At 41.9% G+C, this 22097-nt stretch overlaps 1 protein-coding gene across 10 annotated transcripts in view; it reads right to left on the bottom strand.

The window, feature by feature from the left end:
- The window catches only part of nfia (nuclear factor I/A), a 172757-nt gene that overhangs the window by 25566 nt on the left and 125094 nt on the right, over window positions 1–22097 (bottom strand). For all 10 annotated transcript variants that reach the window (XM_067512256.1, XM_067512261.1, XM_067512263.1 and 7 more), the window contains exons 3-6: window positions 14671–14736; window positions 13220–13294; window positions 3758–3875; window positions 329–456 (exon numbers count right to left, since the gene is read on the bottom strand). In XM_067512256.1, coding sequence (XP_067368357.1) covers window positions 329–456; window positions 3758–3875; window positions 13220–13294; window positions 14671–14736 — 387 coding nt within the window. The remainder of the gene's footprint in view (window positions 1–328; window positions 457–3757; window positions 3876–13219; window positions 13295–14670; window positions 14737–22097) is intronic.

Below are 22097 nucleotides of genomic sequence, written 5' to 3'. Positions count from 1 at the left end.
AGAAGTAGTGGTTACTATTTATAGTAAGTATTACTACCAACTGTCCAACACACATTTCTACTCACACACACTCTCAGTCTCACAGTCGGCCCCCCCCGCTGTAAGCGTCACCACACACTGTTGCATGAAGGCATTGTTACGTTTCCCAAGCTGCGATGGAGCCGCAGGTTAAAGTTGTGATGTGTATGAAGTGTGTGTATGGTGGAGGTGGAGGAGGAGGAGGAGGGAGCAGGGTGGGTAGGGGGGTTATTCGGCTTGGTGTTGGTGGTAGGGAAGGTGGGGTTATCAAAGGAGGTTGGGGGTTTTCTGGAGAAGGTGTCACAGGTACCTGGTTCCACGTCGTGCCAGCTGCTGGGCTGGCTGCCGCTGCCCGGAGACCGACCCTGACTGGGGTAGTAGGACTCCTCTCCTGGACTGTCCACGTCCTCCTCCATGCACTTTATCCTCTTGGCAGAGCTGAACGCAGAAGAGAGAGAGAGAGAGAGGATGAGGAGGAGGAGGAGGAGGAGGAGGAGAGCAGCACTGTTAGCTTTGCTTGTCCTTATTGTCGGGTAATAAGAAGAACAGATTCCTGTGGTTAGTGGATGTTGACAGACACATCACCTGCTTTATGACAGTAGCTCCCTGAGGCCCACAAATCATATAACATGTCCAAGAAATAAACCAACCTAAATCTGCCTCTTCATTTTTCGATAGTGTAAAGTTATAAAATATCAAAACATTATGCCATGAAGTGCAGCTGCATGATTAATGATTAAAAAGAATTAAGAACAGTGCAGGTGGACACATTACAGTATGTCCCTTGGCTCTGCAGTCTGAATCTGCAAGAGTGGTCACAAAGCCAGAACCATGAATTTCTTTCCACCCTAAGTATATAAACCTGACATGAAGTTTTCACCGGTGGTCCTAAAATTGCGGCACACTGCCACGGTGAGGGTGTTCGATCAAACAGTGACAGTCCATCACATGTCGTCGGGGACATGGAGGGACATCTGTTTATATTGTTTAGGATGCGCACACTATGTCCACATGTCCACAGAGGTTTGTGAGTGTGTGTGTGGCTGGGCTGCACTCGTAGTATGCTGTTGAGTCAGGCCACATAACTGTCCACGGTTTGATCCGTCTCCTCCTAACTGCATGTGACACCCTCCGCCTCTGTCTGACACATAAAGGAAATAAATACATAAAATAAAAAAATCATGAATCATGGAAAAGTGTTCTTACTGCAGCAGGAACTTTCTGTGGACTGAAAAGTTAATTTAGTCCAATAGTTCAACACTATTCAACATCGAGCTGCAGGCAGAGTTTTGGGGAAAATTTGATTTTATAAGCACAAAGTCTCAGTGAAGTCCGAGACATATTTTGCATAACTTCTTGCTTCAAGCACAGATGCTCAGGGAAATCTAGTCAATAGCACCTGGTGGAGAGGATGGTTGACATCCCACCTTTAATCAATACATTGTATGGATGTGTCTGACCTCCATCTGAGCTTCGTCTTCACAAAATCCAGCTGGTGTCAGACCTGCTTACAGCAGGCTGGGTGTTTAAACCCAGCGAGCAGCAGAAGCTGCGTGTGGTCTCCATCATTAATAATGATGGTAAACAGCATTGTAATACAGTTTGGCCTCAATGTGACCTGCTGCATGCTTCACTTACCCTCACCGTGCTGTTGTTGTAGGCTTTCTCGGAGTGTCATGTAAAATCGGAGGTGGAATATTACGGGTTATTAACATGCAACCACACAACAAGATGTGTTTGCTCAACTAGAGGTCAAAGCAAGAGTGGATGTGCTCTAACCAATGAGATTAACATTAAACAGGTCTCTGAGAAGATCTGACATCCATCAAGGATCGTAAACTTAAAGTTCTGTCGTATCTCTTCACGCTGATTAGAAACTGAGCCACTGTTGAACTGACAATGTAAACCTCTGCCCGAAGAAACGTGTGTGGGAGAAAATGCAAACTGAAGTTTTCTATCAGCACAGCATCGTTAAAGCTCCCGCATGGTGGACAGAGGCACTTTGGGTAAAGTCGGAAGCACTGTTTGTGAACTGTGTCAGAAACCTGGGTGTCATCACTGCTTCAGGCTCAGCATTTCACTCCGAACATTACAACACAGTCTACTTCCAGGCTTCTTGTCTATAACATTTTGTCAGTTGGGCATGTACGTAGAAAATAGGCTTGTGAACGATCATTTTACATTTGTTCGTGGTTGTTTCGTGCGTTTCTGTTATTTTGTGCTTCTTTTGGATAGTGTCAGGTCACTGTTTAGCATTTTGGGTGATTTTGCATCTTTTTGTGTTGTTTTGCATGTAATTGTGGTTATGTGGAGCAGTGTAAACCCACCTACCACCGTGCTGCGTGCGGCTGGAATCTGAAGGGGAAAACACTAACTTGACTCACATGTGCTCTCAGATCTCTGCTACCAGTTTCAGAACTGTCATAACAACACAACAAATCCTTAATCAGCAGCAGCAGAACTCTAAGGTCTGGTCTGGTTCAGACTTGTAATTGTTCTAAGGGTTACAACAAAAGCTGCTGCAGCAGGTCGGAGTGTGTTTGTGTTTGTGTTTGTGTGTGTGTCTGTGTGTGTGTGAGTGAGTGAGACCTGCATGTACAGTGAGATGTCTGAATGAAGAGTCTTTGACATTAGGACAGATTTAACGATTTCCATATGGATGTGCTGCCTGCCCTGCAGCATTTAATGTGTGTGTGCGTGCGTGTATGTGTGTGTGTGTGTGTGTGTGTGGGAAGTCTTTGGGGAGGTGTGTGGAGTCAGAGAGAAGGATAGTAAAAAGACAAAGGACACACAGAAACACACAACAACTGTTCTCTGTGGTTCTGTTTGTGTGTGCGTGTGTATGTGTGTGTTAGTTTAATACCATCGCTGTGAGGACTTTTTGTGTGGTCCTTACAACAAATGTGTTGTGGATGTGTGTGTGTGTGTGTGTGTGCGCATGCTGCGGGGCAGGTATCTCAGCAGACAGATAGACGACTCTTGCGACCGCATCGATTGAACAGAAGAGGTCAGGGCAAACCCTGCAAGCATGTGTGTGTGTGTGTGTGTGTTGTGTGATGGAGTGTGTTGCTGTAGCATAGCTTTGTGAAGAAGTACTGCTGAGGACACACAGCTCTGCAACACAGGACAGTGTGAATTAAGCAGAAACCACCATGACTGGAGGCTAAAGTCAGTGCAGGAGTGTCTGAAAGTGAGACACCACTCATGGCTGCTACATGAAACCCTGACTCAGTCATTTTTACACGAGGCTTCAGTCTCTCAGTTCAGCTCCTCCGTGAAACGTGGACATTACCGCTGCATTAATAAGAATTTAGGTGCTGATTGACAGTTTGACCCAGTGCAGATTGGCCAAAACTAGGTCCCTTTTTCTTTTACGCCTGTTCTATGCTGCTGTTCTGTTTTGTTGTTTGTACCCGACACCATGTAATTATGTTCTTGAGTTAAATAAAATTTCATAAAAATGAAATGAACCCTGATCCCTGAATGATCTGTGTGGGAGAGAGTATTGATCCGCTATATTTCATTAGCCGGTGCAACCACAGTCTGGACTGGGCCCAGTCTGATTAGTGTAATGGAAAATGCAACGCAGAGAGGAGCAGTATACAAAACCACATGCAGTTTTTTCTGTATAGATGAGATGCACGGAATGAAAAATGTAAATGCACCATCCACATCTCGCAGCAGCATTTTTAAGAGATGAGACGGTGGTTTGGAGGTTTGTGAGTCAGTAAAAGAATACCTGGAGGAGGAGGTGCTGGGCAGGGGTCTCCTCATGGCTCCTGGACTCATGCTGTAGTAGGAGGAGCTGTCCAGATCAGCCAATGAGAAGTTTGGACCGGTGCCGGCTGCGATGGGCGCTGATAGAGACACACAGACAAAGAGACAGAAAGCATGAGTTTGTATGCTGTATGCTATACAGTGTGTCCGTCCTCCCAGTGAGCCTCCAAAGCAGATGACCATGTTACGAGGTGTCTAATAACTCATGGTTTCAGCAGGTCTGTGATCCTGCTGGCGTTTCATACTGTCACATCTGACAGAAGCAACACGTTTCAGTTTGTGGGGACGTGGACAAAATGGTATAATAGGTAACAGAAGACACACTTTGCTGGATGTGTCTTTCTTCTCTATCGGCTTCAGAAAACACAAACACCCTGATCATCATCTCGTCTCTGTCCGGACACCAGGTCAGAAACAATCTGTGTTCCTCACACCTCAAAGACGCGTCAGTAAGAAAACCACCTCCATCACGTACTGAAGTAGAATTTTTCAAATTTACTTGAGTATTTCTATTTTCTACTGTTTCACACATCCACACATTTCAGAGGTGAATATACTTCATTTATCACTTTTCAAATTAACAGACTTTCCTTGGAAATGTAGCAGCTGCCCAGTCGTACGTTACCAGCTGCAACGTTAAAGTGATACACGCATTAATACATCAATGATTATAATCCAGTAACATCATATCCAATGATGTGACAGATACCCTACAGAAAGGGTTCCCTTACTTTTGGTACTTTCTTTATTTTTGGAGCAAGTACTTTTGTACTTTATACTTTGTACTGTATTTTTACACTGTAATGATGTTAATTTCACAGTAGTAAATGATCTGAATACTTCACCAAAACTGGCATCAGGATTTCATAATTATGAGCATGTTTGATTTCTGTACTCACAGTAACTTAGCACAGGGCTTCTAATGGTATTAGTACATACAGTATTATGTAATATTGTATATGGGAGTAGTTAGTGCCTCTATAAACAAAAACACTCCTCTTCTTCTCTGATCTGTCCATCTTCTGCCATTTACTCTCTCTCATCCTCTGCTCCTCCTTGGGGAGAGCAGCTTTTCCACAAAGAAGAGAGACAGAGAGAGGGAGTGAGGGCTCTTTGTTGTCAAATGCTTCAATTTGAAAATCCTGCTGAACAAAGGCAGCAATCAGCTTCAAACCCGGACATCCGTCTAGCCCCTCGCCTCCAGCCCCCACCATCCCTACTCTTCATCGCTTTATTGACAGAGAGCATGATGGTGAGATGGGATGAAAGGAGGAGGAGGACTGACAGGACCTGGTGGGTAGTTTTTCTGCTGAGCTCAGCACCGTGCGCTCGCTCCATTTATCTGTCTACAGTATCTATCACTCTCTCTCTCGGCCCTGCAGATAGTGCTGGCCTGACAGAGCTACACACACACACACACACACACACCTTTCCCAACGTCCACTTAGTTTCTTAGTGTACATTCAATATATGACTATCCAACTGAAGAACCCACATATGGTGCATGTGTGTGTTCTTTATGTCAGTGTATTTCACTTGAAGTTTTAATGTCCTCAGATTGAGGACTTTGACTTTCTGGTGAACTTCATTATTGCTATTTCCATAGCATCTTAAATGAAAACATAATGTCAATCAGCTTAGAATGCAGAAAACATGTAAATCCACAGGCAGACGGAGGACAGGAGCTGCTAAAAGCTTGAAATAATACCAAAGATGTCCTACAAACTGTGAACAAAGTGTAGCGAATTTGAGTGTCAGACTTTAAAAGGAGGAGTTTGTCCTATTCCATGTTCTAAACCTACTAATAAAGCATTTACAGTACTACTAACCTAACTCTTCCATGTACAATTACTATACTGTAACTGCTGATGCTGTAGGTTTTACTTTTCGTACTTTAGCTTCTTTTACTTCTATCAACTGATGCGTTGATAAACTTCATAGAACTGTTTTTCTTGTGAGTAACTGTAATGCTGCCGTCTTGACCAGGTTAACATTGACAAGAAGTTAAAAAAGGTTAAAAAAAAAAAAAAAAAAAAAGACTTCCGGACATTGAGTGACTTTCAGGAAATGAAATGAAGCTAATAAAATGTATCCGCTGCAGAAAGGTATCTTAGCTCCACTAGACCCCAACAGAGGATAAATAATCACAGATTTTTGTCATCAACACTGTAGCCTGTAAAACACCTGCTGATGTTTTACTTTTAGTTCATAAAGTTATTGCAAATCTACTCTTTCCTTTTACTCTTTTCTTTGTATTTGACCTGTGAAGCTGATTTTTGACCCTGTGCTGTAACGTGGCTGTTTCTTTCTAGCTTTACCTTTCATCTTTGTATTCATGAGGATTTTAGGTCATTTCATTTACAGTTTTTACATTTTATCCCCACTTAGATCACTGTAGCTCTCCAACCAATGATTTGCTGTAAACATTTATTTTTATTATTATTACTATCATTGTGATTTATATTAAAACTGAAACACATCTATGTGCCACTTGTGCTGTGGTGCCCATATGGTGTTGGCACACAACCAGGTGTGTGTGTATGTGTGTGTTGCCAGAAGCGACAGAGGGCAGGAGGGATGGATGAACCACACCAGCTTTATTCATCTTTTCATCCTGCATCGCTGAGTGAGTGTGTGTGTGTGTGTGTGTTGGGTGGGAATGGCTCCAGACGAAGGTACTAGAAGTTGCCAAGTGGGTCATCTGCCTTCTTATGTGGGTGTGTGTGGGTGTGTGTGTGTTGCTGTGTGGTCATGTGTATGCAGAATGTTGTGCCATCATATCAACTTGATCCCCAGATCCTTAAGTCTAATATCCGCTCTCCTGACACTCACGAGGAAAAGTGTGTGTTTGCATGTACACACTAAATCTGTGTTAGGTGTGCATGTTGTGTATAAAGAAATTTGTGCCGGTGCCAAGGTGCGCCCCTGGCACTCCAGTCATGCATCTGTGTGTGTGCGAGTGTGTGTGTGAGCAGATTGAGCTTCTTAAAAGTGTCTGTAAACATCAAAGTGGTTCAGACAGAGAGAGACTTGCAGCTTCAGTTCAGTCTGTGCAAATTAAAACCTACCACTGATGCATGTTTATTCTCCACAGTATGTATACACTCAGTTGTCAGTTTATTAGGTTCATCAAGCCAGATCGAAGTAAGTACAATCCAACAGTGCTGCGGTAAATCCTCCCTCATAACGGTGAGACTGTTCAGTTTCTGCTTCAGAGAGGAGTTAATTTAAGTGTCTGTTTTGAAGGCGCACACGGAGCCGTTTCTGTCATTTAGCCTCAATTATATAAAGGGCTGGACAAAATATTAGAAAGCCAAGTGGAGCCAAGTTAAGTGAGTGCGCAGGCAGAGCTGAGTGTGCACACAGCTGAGATGTCAAGAGAGCGAGAAAGAGTGAGCGCGCAGGGCTCGGCGAGAGAGCAAACCAGTGCAACTGACTCACAGGGATAATTAAAGCTGCAGTTTGTAACTTTATTTGGTAGATACACTCTCCAAAACTTATCTTAACGTTAAGAGGAGCTGTCAACGCCCTCCTGAGACACACAGAACGGCTCTGGCAACACTGCAGAGGCTCCGAGAACTTTAACCATTTCTGCTTGATCAGTGAGTTTTGCAGTTTCATATTTATTCGCATTTCATAATGAGTAATACCTGGAGGGCAGTGCAGAGCACAGCAGAGCAGAGTCTGGGTGGAGCCCAGCATCGATTTCTAATGTCATGCTAATGCTGGCGTACTGTTCGTGACATGTTGCAAATTTAATCCACATTTAGGTGGATATGAATAAGAGCGTTCATGCAATTAGTTACTATTGTTAACTATTTGTTACTTTTCCTGTTTTCGACTGATGCACACAGAGAGAAGCAGGACAGTGAAATGTGACAACAGCTGAAATGTGAGAGATGGGGGACAGAGCTGGATGTAGAAGGAGCAAAAGTAAAGGGAAGCTGTGAGAGCATATCAGTTGAAAATAAAAAAAAATAAAAAAACGAGGACGAGAGCATGAATGACAGAGAGTGAGAGAGTGAGTGAGAGAGTTTAATGATGGATAGGAGGAGGGGAGAGAGTGAGAGAGTAGAACTAGGGATAATTGAGGAGGAGAAGTCAGAATCCAGTCTTCAGAAATATACTGAACTGACCAATTACATTTAATAGAGGCCTGCTACACTAACATGTAGTCTCTCTCCCACACGGCCTCTCTCTCTCTTTGTGTGCTGCTTTAATAGGATATTGATCGACACAGAGAGATTCGATTGGCCTGCCAGTGAATTGTGTAATGGCTGCACAATGCCAAGGTCACCCGCTGTGTATGTTTGTGTGTTCAATACACAACCCACCACCCCCACCCCCCCTCCGACCACTTCTCATCTTCTGGTAAGCTATAGGCCTCAGTCAGGTCCCTGTCTGTGTGGGGTGAGTCTATTCATTCTCTTAAACAAGATCTCACACAAACACCTGCATGAGAAATGTCTCTTACACACACACACACACACACACACACACACACTAATTCCAAACTTTATTTCGCACATTCTCTTATACAAGAGGAAATTGAAACCTGTCTTGTTTTAAGCTGAGAAACAAGCAGGACAGGGGTCCTTGAGGACAGGTATGATGCAACACCTGGACTATTTTCTCCTCATTGTAAATTCATATTTGAAGATGAATTATTCTTTTCCTTTAGTACTTGGCAAGAATATTCAGAAACAAGCATACCTTCAAAATCAGCTCCATTCGGCCTGGAAATGCTTTTAAGCGCATAATAACTTAGACTGATGTACTGTGGCTTATTAAAAGCTGTTGCTATGATATTTCCATGCTGACCTGAGTTGCTCTGGGCCAAACCCAGTTTCCCTTCAGTATTTTGCTGAAATATTAAACAAACATTTTCTTACTGTATGTTCCTCTCTTTGACAGGTTTTGTTCTGTTTCTGTGAATTCAGAGCAACTTTGTATTCTGTCATGTCAATAAGCAGTATATTATATATGAAGTTTATATGAATAACGGTGTAGCACAGGTGAATTACGAATTACTGAAATTAGTGGATTTACATTTGTTATTTATGATAGTTAGTTAAGTTAATTGTGTCTCTCTGTAGTTGCTTCATGTCTCCGTGCCAGCAGGCAAGGGAGGCAAATGCTTGGGGCCCCAGGCCAGTAGGGGGCTAATAGGCTAATAGCAGAGCAGCTTTGCTGGAGTCACCAGAAGTCAATGTGTTAGCTTAGCGAGCAGGAATAGCAGCAGATAATCAGCTGCTTTCTGTATGTAACTGAGGGAAGCTGTGTCCTACTGAGCTAAACGTCAAGTTATGAATGAAAGTTATGAAATTTAGATGCAAAGAAATGTGGTTGTCTGTGTTGTGTCCATCTATACTTGCGTCTCTTTGTAGTTGCTTTGTGTCTTTGTCCATGTTTTACATTCTAATGTTGAAACATTGTTGATGATCAGGTTCGTTTATTGCCCAGTATTTATTGTTATACATTTCATCTTTGATAATGGCCATGTTTTTTCTGTTTTCTGACATTTCATAGACAAAACATATTGATAATAATTGTAAGCTACTTTACATGTGATCATACACAACACACACACACATACACACACACCATTCAGGTACATTAGCTTTTTGCTTACAACCTGAAATCCAGCAGCTCTCTCTCACTCTCTCTCTCTCTCACACACACACACACACACCTGCACTCTAATCTATAAGTGATTCTTCTTCCAGAGCTGCATCACTGCAAATCTGCTGACCAACACAACACACAACACACACACAGAATGGAGAGTAGGGTGTGTGCATCTGTGAATACATTTGTGTCTATGTATGAAAATATACTCCACCTACAGGTCCCCACATTTCTGAATCTTTCTTTATTCACGGTAGTTTCACATGACTCCTTCTTCCTTACGGGGACAACACAGTTACATGCCTTACACCTGTCCACTACGACCACACGCTGAGCTGGAGGTAAAGATGTCTATGATTGTAATTCCTTTCTGTATTTCTTTAATTCAGTGATATTCTCCTCATGTTCTTCTAGCTCTCTGTCCAATGTGTGTGTGTGACCCAGAGGAAAAAAAAAACTTGTGTCCTGGCTCCTAAAAGGGGGCCAATAATTCCAGCAAATGTTTGCAGTTGTTGTGATGTCAGGTTGTGGTTAATGCTTTGGATGTCTTCTGTTACCTCCCTTAGTGTTTTATCATCCTACCATTTGATTCACTTTCATAATGACCTTTTATGTGATAACGCCCATCAACTCTTCAGCATTAATAGCTGCAGTACTATCATTGCTGTGGACGTGCATGAGATTTGGGGGCTTTAACGAGGATCACTGAAGGGAGGGGGGATTAGTTTGGAGGCTGAGTTCAAATATCAACACTAGGATCAAGGACTATATTTTAAAGAGTTACCAGCTGTGTTGACTTTCCCCCCGAGGATGGCTGTACCTTCCATATCTACACTAAAGTAACGATTTCCTCTGTTGAATACTGGATGCGATTTTACACAGGTCTCACATTTGATCCTACAGCCGCACCAGGAACTGGCTGCTCCAAACCCAGATTGTAGAAAATAATCAGTACAGCAGCCAGTGATTAAACATTTGTAATGTCCAACCAGTAGTTTTGTAGTTTAAAAGCATCTCATCCTCATATCAGGAAATCTGGAAACATTAAATAAAAGACTGAGCCAACTAATCAATAAACAAACTCATTATTTCAGCTTCACATATTACATATTTACTATTTATTTAAACAAAGCACTATTATTATTATATTATCAAATATTTTGTTGGTAGAAATATTATTTTAAAAGTAACCAGTGACCAAAAACTGTCAGTGTGTCTCAGATATGTATTGTTATTATTATTTGTCATAGATTTTAATAGATGAGTTTTTGTATGTAACCTGTACAACACAGTAAAGTCTGCAAAACTTTAAAGAGTCGGAATAATTTCTGACCGTAAGTACAGTACATGAGTAAAAGTACTTAGTTACATCCCACCACTGGCTGTGTGTTCCTGGTGCCCTGCTGGTCTGCATGGCGCCCTCCTTCCACACATTGTTTTCTAGGGTGTGTGTGTGTGTGTGATTAAGTTGTGGTATGAGATAGCGTTTGCATGCACAGAGGCGTGCATCTGATCCAGCAGGGATACAAGTGTGTGTGTGTGTGTGTGTGTGTGTGTGATCGATGGCTCTTTGATCAGGGGTCTCTGTGTGTGCTGACAGGCACTTTACATTGCCTATTGTTAGCGGTGGGCGATCGACAGACTCATATAGATCCCACTGCGCTCTCTGTCACTCTCTCTCTCTCTCTCTCTCTCTCCTGCATGTCGGCACTTTTTAAAGGTCACGTTCATCCCTTACCCTCTGTCTTCCCTCTCTCTCCTGTCATTTCTGTCCATCTCATCCCTCTCTATCTCCTCAAATCTCTGGCCTTTACAGCCCCTCCTCTCCCATTGCTGATATTAAAGATTAATAAATGACAGAGAGAGAGTCTTAGGTTAGTTTGTCTGACACGGTCAGTGTTTGAATGCCCTGTAGTAACCTGGTCACATGTAGCTAATCAGTAGCCACATTTCTCCTCCTCCCTGCACATGGCTCACATATTCTAATGTTATAATAAATTTAGGGAATACCTGGAGAAAACTGTCCGTCGATTTTGTGTCCGTTTCAGTCTGACTGAGCTCCATCGTTCAGCATGATGAGCTCTACTTTAATCCAGACAGTCCGCACATTTTGTCCTGCACATGATGTGAAAACCGGACTAGAAACCAGGTACAGAGAAATCAGCAAGTTGCCTGTCTCTCACTTACGTTGCTGTCATTATAGTCAGAGTTAGATTCTGAGGAGATGATTCTGAAGGAATTGAGGCCTGGTTTCCCACAGATTTCCTTTAACCTGAAGCTGAACCTGAACATAAACTGCTGCCTGCTTCCAAAGGTTGGGATCTAACATTTGCACTTGCTCATCTGCTCTCCTCTAATTGATTGGGCCAAAGGACCCAAAAGGCTGGAAATGTAACTGCCAGAAATCCAAAACAAATAGAGGAGCATTTGGCAACTAATTAGCTTAATTAGCAACAGGTCAGTAACATGACTGGGTAGAAAAAGGAGCATTTCAGAGAGGCAGAGCTTATCACATGTAAAGATAGAGGTTCACCAATCTGTGACAAACTGCATCTATAAATTGTGGAACAATTTCAGAAAAATGTTTCTCAATGTAAATCTACAGTATATAATATCATCAAAAGATTCAGAGAATCAGGAGGAATCTCTGTGAGCAAGGGACAAGAACGAAGGTGAAAACTGGATGCATGTGATCTTTGAGTCCTCAGGCAGCACTGCATTAAAAACAGGAATGATTCTCTACTGGACATCACTGCATGGGCTCAGGAACACTTCCAGAAATCACCCACAAATAAGTTAAAGCTGTATCATGCAAAGAAGAAGCCAAATGTGAACATGATCCAGAAACACCACCGTGATCTCTGGGCCAAAGCCAATTTAAAATGGTCTGAGGCAAAACGGAAAATTGTTCTGTGGTCAGAGCAATGAAAATTTGGAATTCTTTAAGGAAACTGTGGACGCCGTGTCCTGTGGACTAAAGAGGAGAGGGACCATCCAGCTTGTTATCAGTGGACAGTTCTAAAGCCTGCATCTCTGATGGTATGTGGATACATTAGTGCTTATGGTGTGGGCAGCTTCCACATCTGCAAAGGCTCCATCAATACTAAAAAGGACAGAGGTTTTAGAGCAACATCACAACAGCATTAGTTCGCAAGAGAAGAGTCCGGGTGCTGAACCGGTCTGTCTACTACCCAGACCTTTCACCAATAGAAAACATATGGCTCATCATAAAATAAATAATATAATTTAATAATATAAATAATAATATAATAATATAAAAAGGCCCAGGACTGTTGAGCAGCTAGAATCCTAAATCAGACAAGAATGGGACAACATTCCTCTGCTAAACTCCAGCTACTGGTCTCCTCACTTCCCAGATGTTTACAGACAGTTGTCAAAAGAAGAGGGGAAGCTACACAATGATAAATATCACCCTGTTCCAACTTTGTGTGTTGTTGCCAAATAAAAATGAGCTAATATTTTCCATGAAATCGTAAAAATTCTCAGCTTCAACATCTGACACATTGTTTATGTTCTATTGTGAATAAATTGTGGGGTGATCGGTCATTAAATTGGATGCTTTTCAATGTAAAGTCAGAACATTCCTCATAGATCTGTGTGTGTGTGTGTGTTCATTAAGCTGAGCAGCATCTGATTTGGTCTGCAGGAATTACATTAGATCAGCTATCGATGACAGATTTGCAATCCAATCACAGCTCGACTGCTCTCGTCCTCTAGTACTGAGAGACATAGAGGAAGAATAGAGGCAGAGAAGAGGACGAGAGGAGAAACTTACTCTGAGAGACTCGTACGAGCTCGGCCACCGTAAAGACTCCGGGTGTCACAAAGCTGTCCTGAAAACCCAGGTGACCTGAGAGAGAAACAGAGAGACGGACCATACTGTTACTGCAGAACACAGTAAATGTCAGAGTAACTGTAGTATCAGCAGCTGGAGCAGTGGTGCCAGTATTAACACTTATGAAACGCAGAGTGTTACTACTGTAGCACTAATAGTTAAAGTATAAGTAGACAGAGTAGTAGTATTTGCAGCAATGAAGCTAACACGTACAGTAGCAGATTGGAGCAACACCAGCAGTAGGATTAGTAGTAACAGTAGTAAAAGTACAAGTAGTATGAAGTGTTGTTACCATCATTATCAGTAGTAGCAGTATTGGGGTTAATAGTAGTATTATCAGTAATACTTCAGTGTAGGTGTTGGTAATAGTGATATCAGTTCCAGTAGCAGTGCTGGCAGAAGCACAAGAGCAATACAGTACAATCACTAGCACCAATAGCAGAAAAGCCTATGAGAAGCATTAAAAATAGTAGTAGCAGCAGTAATTGTTGTAGTACTTCTGTTACTAATGATAATGATGTTATTTTCACTATTACAGTATATCAACACGTACTGCACATATTGTTACTATAGATACAATTTTTTGTGCAGCTGCTAACGGTTGTGTTTATAATAACTCGTGGCTGCAGTTGCAAGAGTAGCATCTCTATCAGCTGTAACCGTAACAGCATCAGTGAATTAGTAGAAATACTAGTAGCAACAGTAGTACTGTAAGCACCAACAGAAGTAACATTTTTATAGTAGAAATACTGTATGTAACAGTAGCACTTGTACTGTAGATAGACAGCAAAGGTTGCTGTTGTGTTACTGCCAGGAAGTATTAAATCTAGTAGCAGCAGTACCAGAAGTACTGTAGCTGTAATAGTCAGACTAGTGCCAGTATCAGTTGTAAGGACAACAGCAGTACTACTAGGAGAAATATGACCTGTGGAGGTAAATCAGTATGAGTATTAATACTGTCAGTAATATGAGTGAGGAAGTACAGAAGCTTCTTTCCAACCAGAATAATCTCTAACAGCTGTGTGTGTGTGTGTGTGTGTGTGTGTGTGTGTGTGTGTGTGTCTGCAGGCAAGTAGCTGCACAACAGGGTCAAGGTCAGAAGTAGTCAAAGTGTCCTCCCAAGTACAGCAAGACCACCGCCTCTCTCTGTCTGACCACCAGATAGTTTGAGTGTGTGTGTGTGTGTGTGTGTTTGTAGGAGAGACAGAAACAATCAGTTGTGTAAAGTAACTAAGTACGTTTATTCCAGTACTGTGTAATTTTGAAGTACTTAATGTGTTTTATGGCTTATATTGGAACTGCAGTACTACTATCAGTTCTGGTGTTACTGATATGATTCTTCTGCAGTTATTGCTACTACAGTGTACAGTGTGTGTGTGAGCAGCTCTCACCGTTCTCTGGCTGCTCCTTGATATCTGATTCGCTGGCCTGACTCGGGCTCTCTGATTGGCCGCCCTCTGGAGGGAAACAACAGATAAACAAGGATTGGGATGAGTAATACAACCGCATCAATGATGTCATAAAAACACAGAAGACACACAAAAACACAACATGCTTCTCTGCTGTGTATCTTTTCCTGATTGGACGGATATTCACTGACCACAGGGAGTTTTTGTTGTTCACAGAGAAACTCAAACCCGCTACCACTGAAACAGGCTGTAAAAACTCAATGACACAAATCTACTACAGTACTACTACTCTGTGTGTGTACTGATCTTAGTACTTCTTGGGCCTCACGCGCACAGCAGACAGATGCTACCTGCTGCAGCAACACAGCTAGCAACAGCTTAAACATGAACATCTGCAACTGGGTCGACTGCTAGAGACGATGAATTTGTAACTGTGCTCATCTCTGTCAGCTCAGAGGTTGATACCAACACGTGTAACATCCTCTAACACAGAACTGTGGCTCTGCTTGTGAACGCAGCCTGTCTCTGCCTCTGTTTTCCCAGCATGCACTCTGCTCTGATGCAGGTCCGCTCCTGCAAATGATTTAGCGTCTTCAGGAGCATCGATCGGCCGCGCTGCAGATAAAACAGGCGGGGAGTGGAAGAAATATTACCCATCCTCCCCCTGGAGCCGACCGCCGGGGCCATGACTCAGGACCCGACTGAGACGGATGGAGTCGAACCGGGTTCAGAAAACTTTTTAATTATGATCAAATTTAATAATCCAACTGTACATGAAGGGACATGGCTGCAGGTTTTGCAGCTGAGCTCTGAGCGTAACCATTATGGTGAATGAGGCACAAATCAGCCAGAGCTTTCCCACCTGATGCAACAGTGCAGCCATAAAAACATATGTGTTAAACATCATAACTTCATTAAAGATGACGTAAGGAGACGTGCTGTTTGCATAGGGGAAATGTACGAGCAAAATAAGGACCACAGACTCGATGTTCGTTGCAGAATAACATGTGAGGAGAAAAGGCTTCAAAAAGCACAGCAGCTTTTTTGGCTGAAAGACGTGATGTGGTCTTCATTTCAGGATCAATCTGTTCACTTTAATCACTTTTTCCAGTTCAGGTGTTTTGACTTTTGACAGCAGCAGGTTTGTGTGAATGACAGACTCTGGAAAATCCTTTTTAAAGCAGATTTACACTGTTTGTTTTTGTTTTTTTGGTTAATCATCTTGTTCGATTTGTTGTACAGAAGAAGTTAATCAATTTGTATTTAAGAAAAACCTTGAGATGCAGCAACTTCTTTTAAGTGGGTCCCTTATACTCAAACACATACAGATATTTAAACAAACATATTTACATAATAAGTCATTATAATAACAACAGATCATCACAAGACCTTTGTGATTACATTTTTTGCATTTTCTTGTGTTTACAGTTACTTTTCTCTCCTGTAAAACTGAAATTCCTGTGAGACAGCATCACGTCTGGAAGAAAGATCAACTTATATACGTTTTCTGGTAATTATAAATGATTAATAAATGTTATGGACTTCAATACCCAGACGTGATGAGTTTAATTGTTGAGTTGAATTTTAACTGAAACCCCCCCACGCACACCCACTAACACACACACACACAAATGCAGCATTTATCAGCCTTGCTTTGCATGCTGTTCACTGTGTCTGTTTGCTTCAGCAGCTTAAAACAAAGAGCATCAGGCTGAAACCATGGCAACCAGGAGGGGGGGGGAGGGGCGGGGGTAAAGGGTGCTGCTTTCACACAGTGCCCCCCATCACCCCACCACCCCTTCATTCAGCCATCGGCCCCCTCCTTTACCCATGTTAATTAAATATGCTAATAAGGCGTGGGAGCAGACCGGACCGTCTGCATCCACACCCCAACAGAACGGAGAGGGATAAGGGAGGAGAAGGTTGGCTATGTGTGTGTGTGTGTGAGTGTGAGTGTTTGGGGGGGGGGGTCGCATTACAAAACAGACGGCAAAATAAAAGCTCTCTGTATACACCGAGACAGAGCCACAAACCAGTGAAACCATTAAACACAAAGTGGGAGTGAACGTCACTGTCTCTCGTTGTCACAGCTAAAGTCCGAGTTTAAAAAGTTGCTGCAGTCTTTGGTTTTATTTCGAAAAGTGTTGATAACTGAAAAGCTTCACCTTGATTTCCCCCCGATTTTTTCCCTCCTCTGCTTTTTTCTTTTTTTCTACACAGGCTCCAAAGTAAAAGACTTTACATAAAACTTGTTGTATTCATGCTTTTATTTTTTTTATGCTTTTAATGCTAATGATCTTGTAGCTTTTTTCTTCTCTGTTTAGTTTCCTCCTTTTTTTATTGTGAAGTTCAAAAAAGTCCCTTTTACAAAAGTCACTGTTTTTTATTGTCTTTGTCCAAGTCAGAGGCTTAAAAAAAGTTTCCAATGCTTTCATTAAAATGCATTCCTCCATCTCTTCTTCATCATCCTGTTTTCCTTCTTCTTCCTTTTTATTGTGTGTCTCTCTTCATCACCAAACTATAATATATTTTTATACGTAACAAGCTTCAAAATAAAAGTGACTGTTCCAAATGGCCCAAAAGCTCTTATTGTGAAAAACTCAATTAACCAATCTTTGTTTGACTCTCTCTCTCTCTCTCTTCCTTCCTTTTCTCCATTTGTTGCCATTTCAAACCCTTCAAAATAAAAGCCTGCTTATGGAATGCCAAAGCTCTTATTTTCAGGGATTTTTATGTATTTATTGTCTCTGTCACAGGCTACAGAAGAAAAAAGCCACACACTTAACAGCAGTGATGTTGCCTGATTTTTTTCCTACAGCTCCCTTGGACTTTATCTAAGGACTGAAACAATGTGAACGTGGCGATAAAAACATGTTTGTCAATAAACGCGTTTGTCTGCATCAGTTCAGTAGTTGTTGTACCTCTGCTGTCATCTCCCTCGTGCACAGTGCAAACACACAAACACGTTACAGCACTTAGAACAAAATAATGAGACCAAGAAGAAAGCAAGAGAGAGAGAGTAGAGGGAGGGAGGCGGAGGCAGAGGTCTCTCTCTCTCTCTCTCTCTCTCTCTCTCTGTGGGAAAGTCAAACTCTGTGGCCCTGGAGGTCGCTCACCCAGCCCTCTCTCTCTAACTCTCTGACACGAACTGCCGCTTTTCTAGGAAGAAGGGAGAGGGGAAGGCAGGGAGGGAAGAGGGTGGGAGCCACTGGATGATTCTCAGAAAGGCAGACACAGAGAGGAGAATTATTCCCAGCTCACTGTCCACAGCCCTTGTTCAATCTGCCACCACACGGTTTTGTCTAAAAGGTCCAAATCTGAGAGGATGCTTCTCTGCTTAGTATCCAATGCTGTCTCAAAAAAATGAAGTTTCTATTCAACCAAACTGCATCTGATTGTGTTTCTGTAGGAAACACAATGTCCAACATACTTTTGGAATAAACAAAGCTCCAAATTCTTTTTAACAGAAGCAGCTAAAAAAGTTAAGAACCGTCACACCACAGACCAACACCTGAGTTCAGAACGCAGTTAATTTTACGTGACAACAGGTCGGTGGTTAAGGCTGAAGGTTGTGTCTGAAGTATCTCAGAGTCTAAATGTATGTCCACAGTCAACACATCCTAATTCATGCAATCATGAAATGTACCCTGACTTGTGTTCTTGCAGTACAGTTAGTTACACTACATAAATGCCAATATTTTTATCACATGAACAAATCTGCATCCGGGACCATAAAACGTGTTGTACACGATGCTCAACAACTTTTGCACGAGTCGGAATCATGTGGCAAATGTGCAGAACGAGCAGAACCAGTACCTTTACCATTTGTGTTTTACATCATGGACATCGTGTGTTTATGACTCGGATGCCAGCAGCTTTGTAAAAAGAAGTTCAAGGGTCAAAATAGCAGCAATGTACCTGAACCTCTCTGTCTGAAACGGTTAGATGTGTTTTTACCTCCAGCTCTTTGTCAGTTTAACAATAGTGTGTACGAGGTTGTGATTTGTGTAAAGTAACCACAGCTCTAAAACAAAAAGTACAAATACATTACTCTGTAAAGTTTCAAAATGTAAAACATTAGCACATACTACATAAAGTACCTGAAAAACACTTAAGCACAGTACTTTTGTCAGTGACTCTGTCCCAAAGAAAATGATCCAGGAGAAAACTCACGGATGCTTATTTTTACATTTTTACACATCGGCCCCCCCACCCCCTCCCCACACCAACACGTCTTTCTGGTCGAGTCAGACTGGGATTGTGTTGTCGTGTCTTGGCAGAGTGACAGCAGCGAGAAAAGAAAAGAAACAGTGAACAGTTTCGGCGGCCAAGATCTTTTTCTTGTTCCCTCCCTGTTTGGCTGCGAGATGCTGACCGTTAACTGGGGCGAGAGACATGCCAAATACACAGAGACACAATGAGAGCGAGAGCGAGCGAGAGATGGGGGGTGTTACAAACTGCATCAGAGCTTCACACACTACTGTATGAAGACGAGATGTTTTTACTGGAAGGATCCGTTTAATTAAAAGTGGAAACATGCACAGTTTCCCCACCCGCCTGCTTGCCCAGCAATGAACAATATAAAAAAAACCAAACAAACACACCCTCAACCTTGGTATCGATTGGCGTTGATTTAGCTTTTAATGAAATGAGGAGTTGTATGAATTCATTTTTATAAAGGCCACAAATCAGCTGCGTCTGCCTCTCCTTCATCTCACACAGAGAATAAATTATGTTTATCCATATTCTACTACACACACACAAACACACAAACCCCACCCACCAGCAATATCCAAACCACAGGATTGCACTTGCACTTTTATATTTGCACACATAGATACTGAGGTTCCTGTAGTTTGCAGCAATCAGCTTTTGCATGTGTGTGTACACTGAGCACGTGTACTTCTACTGCTGTTAATACAACTTTTTAAAAGGTCTCAGATACATTAGTGGTTCTGAGATGAAACATTACGTCTGTAATGTTTCTACATTCTGTATGTGTGTGAATAACACCTGCACATTTAAATGTCATCGTTTTGTTTTTTAGTTTCTATAAGAATATTTGATTTTTAAAGTGTTGCAATAGTTTCTTTTAAAATATATCATCATAAATAACTTTTAGAATTTAGGACATTTGTAGAGCTTTAAAAAAAAAAAAAAAGTCTTTTACTGAACCAGTTGAGTCAAGTTACGAATTTGTTCTATTTTCTACAAAATTATCGGGGGAAGCAGTTGGAACCATCATATTTCAGTGTGTGCACACTTTAAAGTGATGGAATATGAATAAATGTGTACTGTATTCAGGCTGCATCATCCCTGTTGCTGCTGTAACACACTCATTTATTACTGTGGGTTCAGTCAAGCTTTAAACACAAACCCATTGTAAAGGACTGAATGCATCTTAGAAAGGCCAAAATATTAATATGAATACATTTCAGTGAGTGTAAGGAAGCAGGTGTGTTCACCTGATGGATCAGAGCCTGATGTGTCTCAGATTTTATTTTATCGTTTGTGCACCAATTACTTTCTGTTATCACAGCTCATTAGTGTCAGTAGTTAAGTAACACAACTGTATTTAATATTAAATGTAAAAAAAAAAAATAAAAAATAGTTTTAACGACACAAATTAGAATTAAATTTTTAGATTCACGTGAGCAAATTAGCAAATTGTGGATTTCCTCTTTGTTCCTATCAAAATAACTCGTGTCTTGACAAATGCTGCAGCTACTCAGGTGTTTACTTTGTGTTTTTTCCATTATTCATATTGTAAACACTGCATGTTAATCAATCGTTGGTGATTGTAGTTGTGTTGTTGCTGTTCACTGTCCTATTAATTTTTTTATTTGTCTTTAATAAAACTAATGATGATATTATTAGCTCATATTACTGATAGCTGTGTCCAGAAAAATAAACTTATTAACTTAGCTTATTCCTCCTGTTATTATTTGCACAAAGCATCATCAGCTGTGTCATACTGTTCACCTCCATCTTTGGTACAACTCAGTTTCTTTTTTCTTTCCCTTTAGGATTAATAACTGTCATAGTTTTAGCATTTCAATTTGAGGACAGATGTTGGAATATTGAAGCTTTATCAATACATTTCCATAGTTCACTTCCTCATAAACACCTCCTGTTGAAACCTGCTGCCTGTTCACTGAACACACACAGTGTCTAAACTGTCAGAAACGTTGGATCAAACATTCATGAAGCTAAATATGAAATCATGGCTTAAACGCTGAAGACGCTTCCGTCAGAGCAGCAGCAGCAGGAGGAGGAGGGTGCGTTTGTTTTTTGTTTCCAGGCAGCGCTGGAGGATCAAGACCCCGACTTGGCATCGTGAACCTTGGCATGGCTGCAAGGCTAGGTCCATCAGCCAAGCGTGCACACACACACACACACACACACACACACTGTTCTTTTCACACCTCGCCACAATAAAAGCTCTATTCTGCTGAATAACAACAGACACACAAAACCTTTTATTTCTACGCGTCAAAATGATTTTTGAATTTCACCCTATGGCCTCCATTTTGACATCGACCACCGGCCGACATTTTATGGAAGCCCTTTCATTTCTACACAGCACACGCAAAAACAAAACAACACGCGTGTGCGTTGGCTGACACTAGATATGTGTGTTTTCGTGCGTTTGTGTTCATTAATCATAAAATAAAATGGCACAAACAGACGAGGCTTTGTGTCTGCGAGATGCCAACATTTAAAAAGTGTAGCCAATCTCCTTCTCCCTGTGATCGTTTATGTCTCTCCTCTCAGACTAGGCTTAAAACAGAGAGATCGAGAGAGAGAGAGAGAGCGAGAGAGAGAGAATCCCGTTAGCCGACTCCATTGTTGGACACCCAACCAGCCGCCGCTGCCAAGGAGCCACTGCCAACTGCAACACAGACACGCAAACACACACACATGCATAGTCCAAAACACAAACACACTTTTAACATGTTCTGTCACACATGCTGACACTTACCCCACGGCCCGGCCACTCTGTGTGTATGTGTGTGTGTGTGTGGTTGCCCTCTCTCTCTCTCCAGCCTGGCAGCCATCTTAAAGCATTGGCAACCATTTTGAAGCTTCTGTCTGTTTTCTTTGAGCGGCTGCCATTTGCCACCTTCTGCCAGAACAAAAGAGGCCCGACGCCATCACCAGTAACAGACACACTAACACGCGCACACACACACACACACACTCACAACAAGACCTCTGAAACCCTACAAAAACCTTCCAGGAACCTTCCAAACCTGTTTAAATCTGCAACTAATCAGTCAGGGTCTGTAAAGTCTGCACATCCTCGGATTCTCTAGTGATTTGAACTGGAAATCAGCCAGTTGACTGGTATATAAATATGTTTGACCTCTGACCTCTGCTTGGTGATTATCATCAGGCAAAGCTGCAAA

This window comes from Channa argus, chromosome 8 (genome assembly GCF_033026475.1).
Source record: "Channa argus isolate prfri chromosome 8, Channa argus male v1.0, whole genome shotgun sequence".
Lineage (NCBI taxonomy): Eukaryota > Metazoa > Chordata > Actinopteri > Anabantiformes > Channidae > Channa > Channa argus.
Note: the sequence above shows the minus strand (reverse complement) of the source record. Positions and strands in the feature narration are given on the sequence as shown.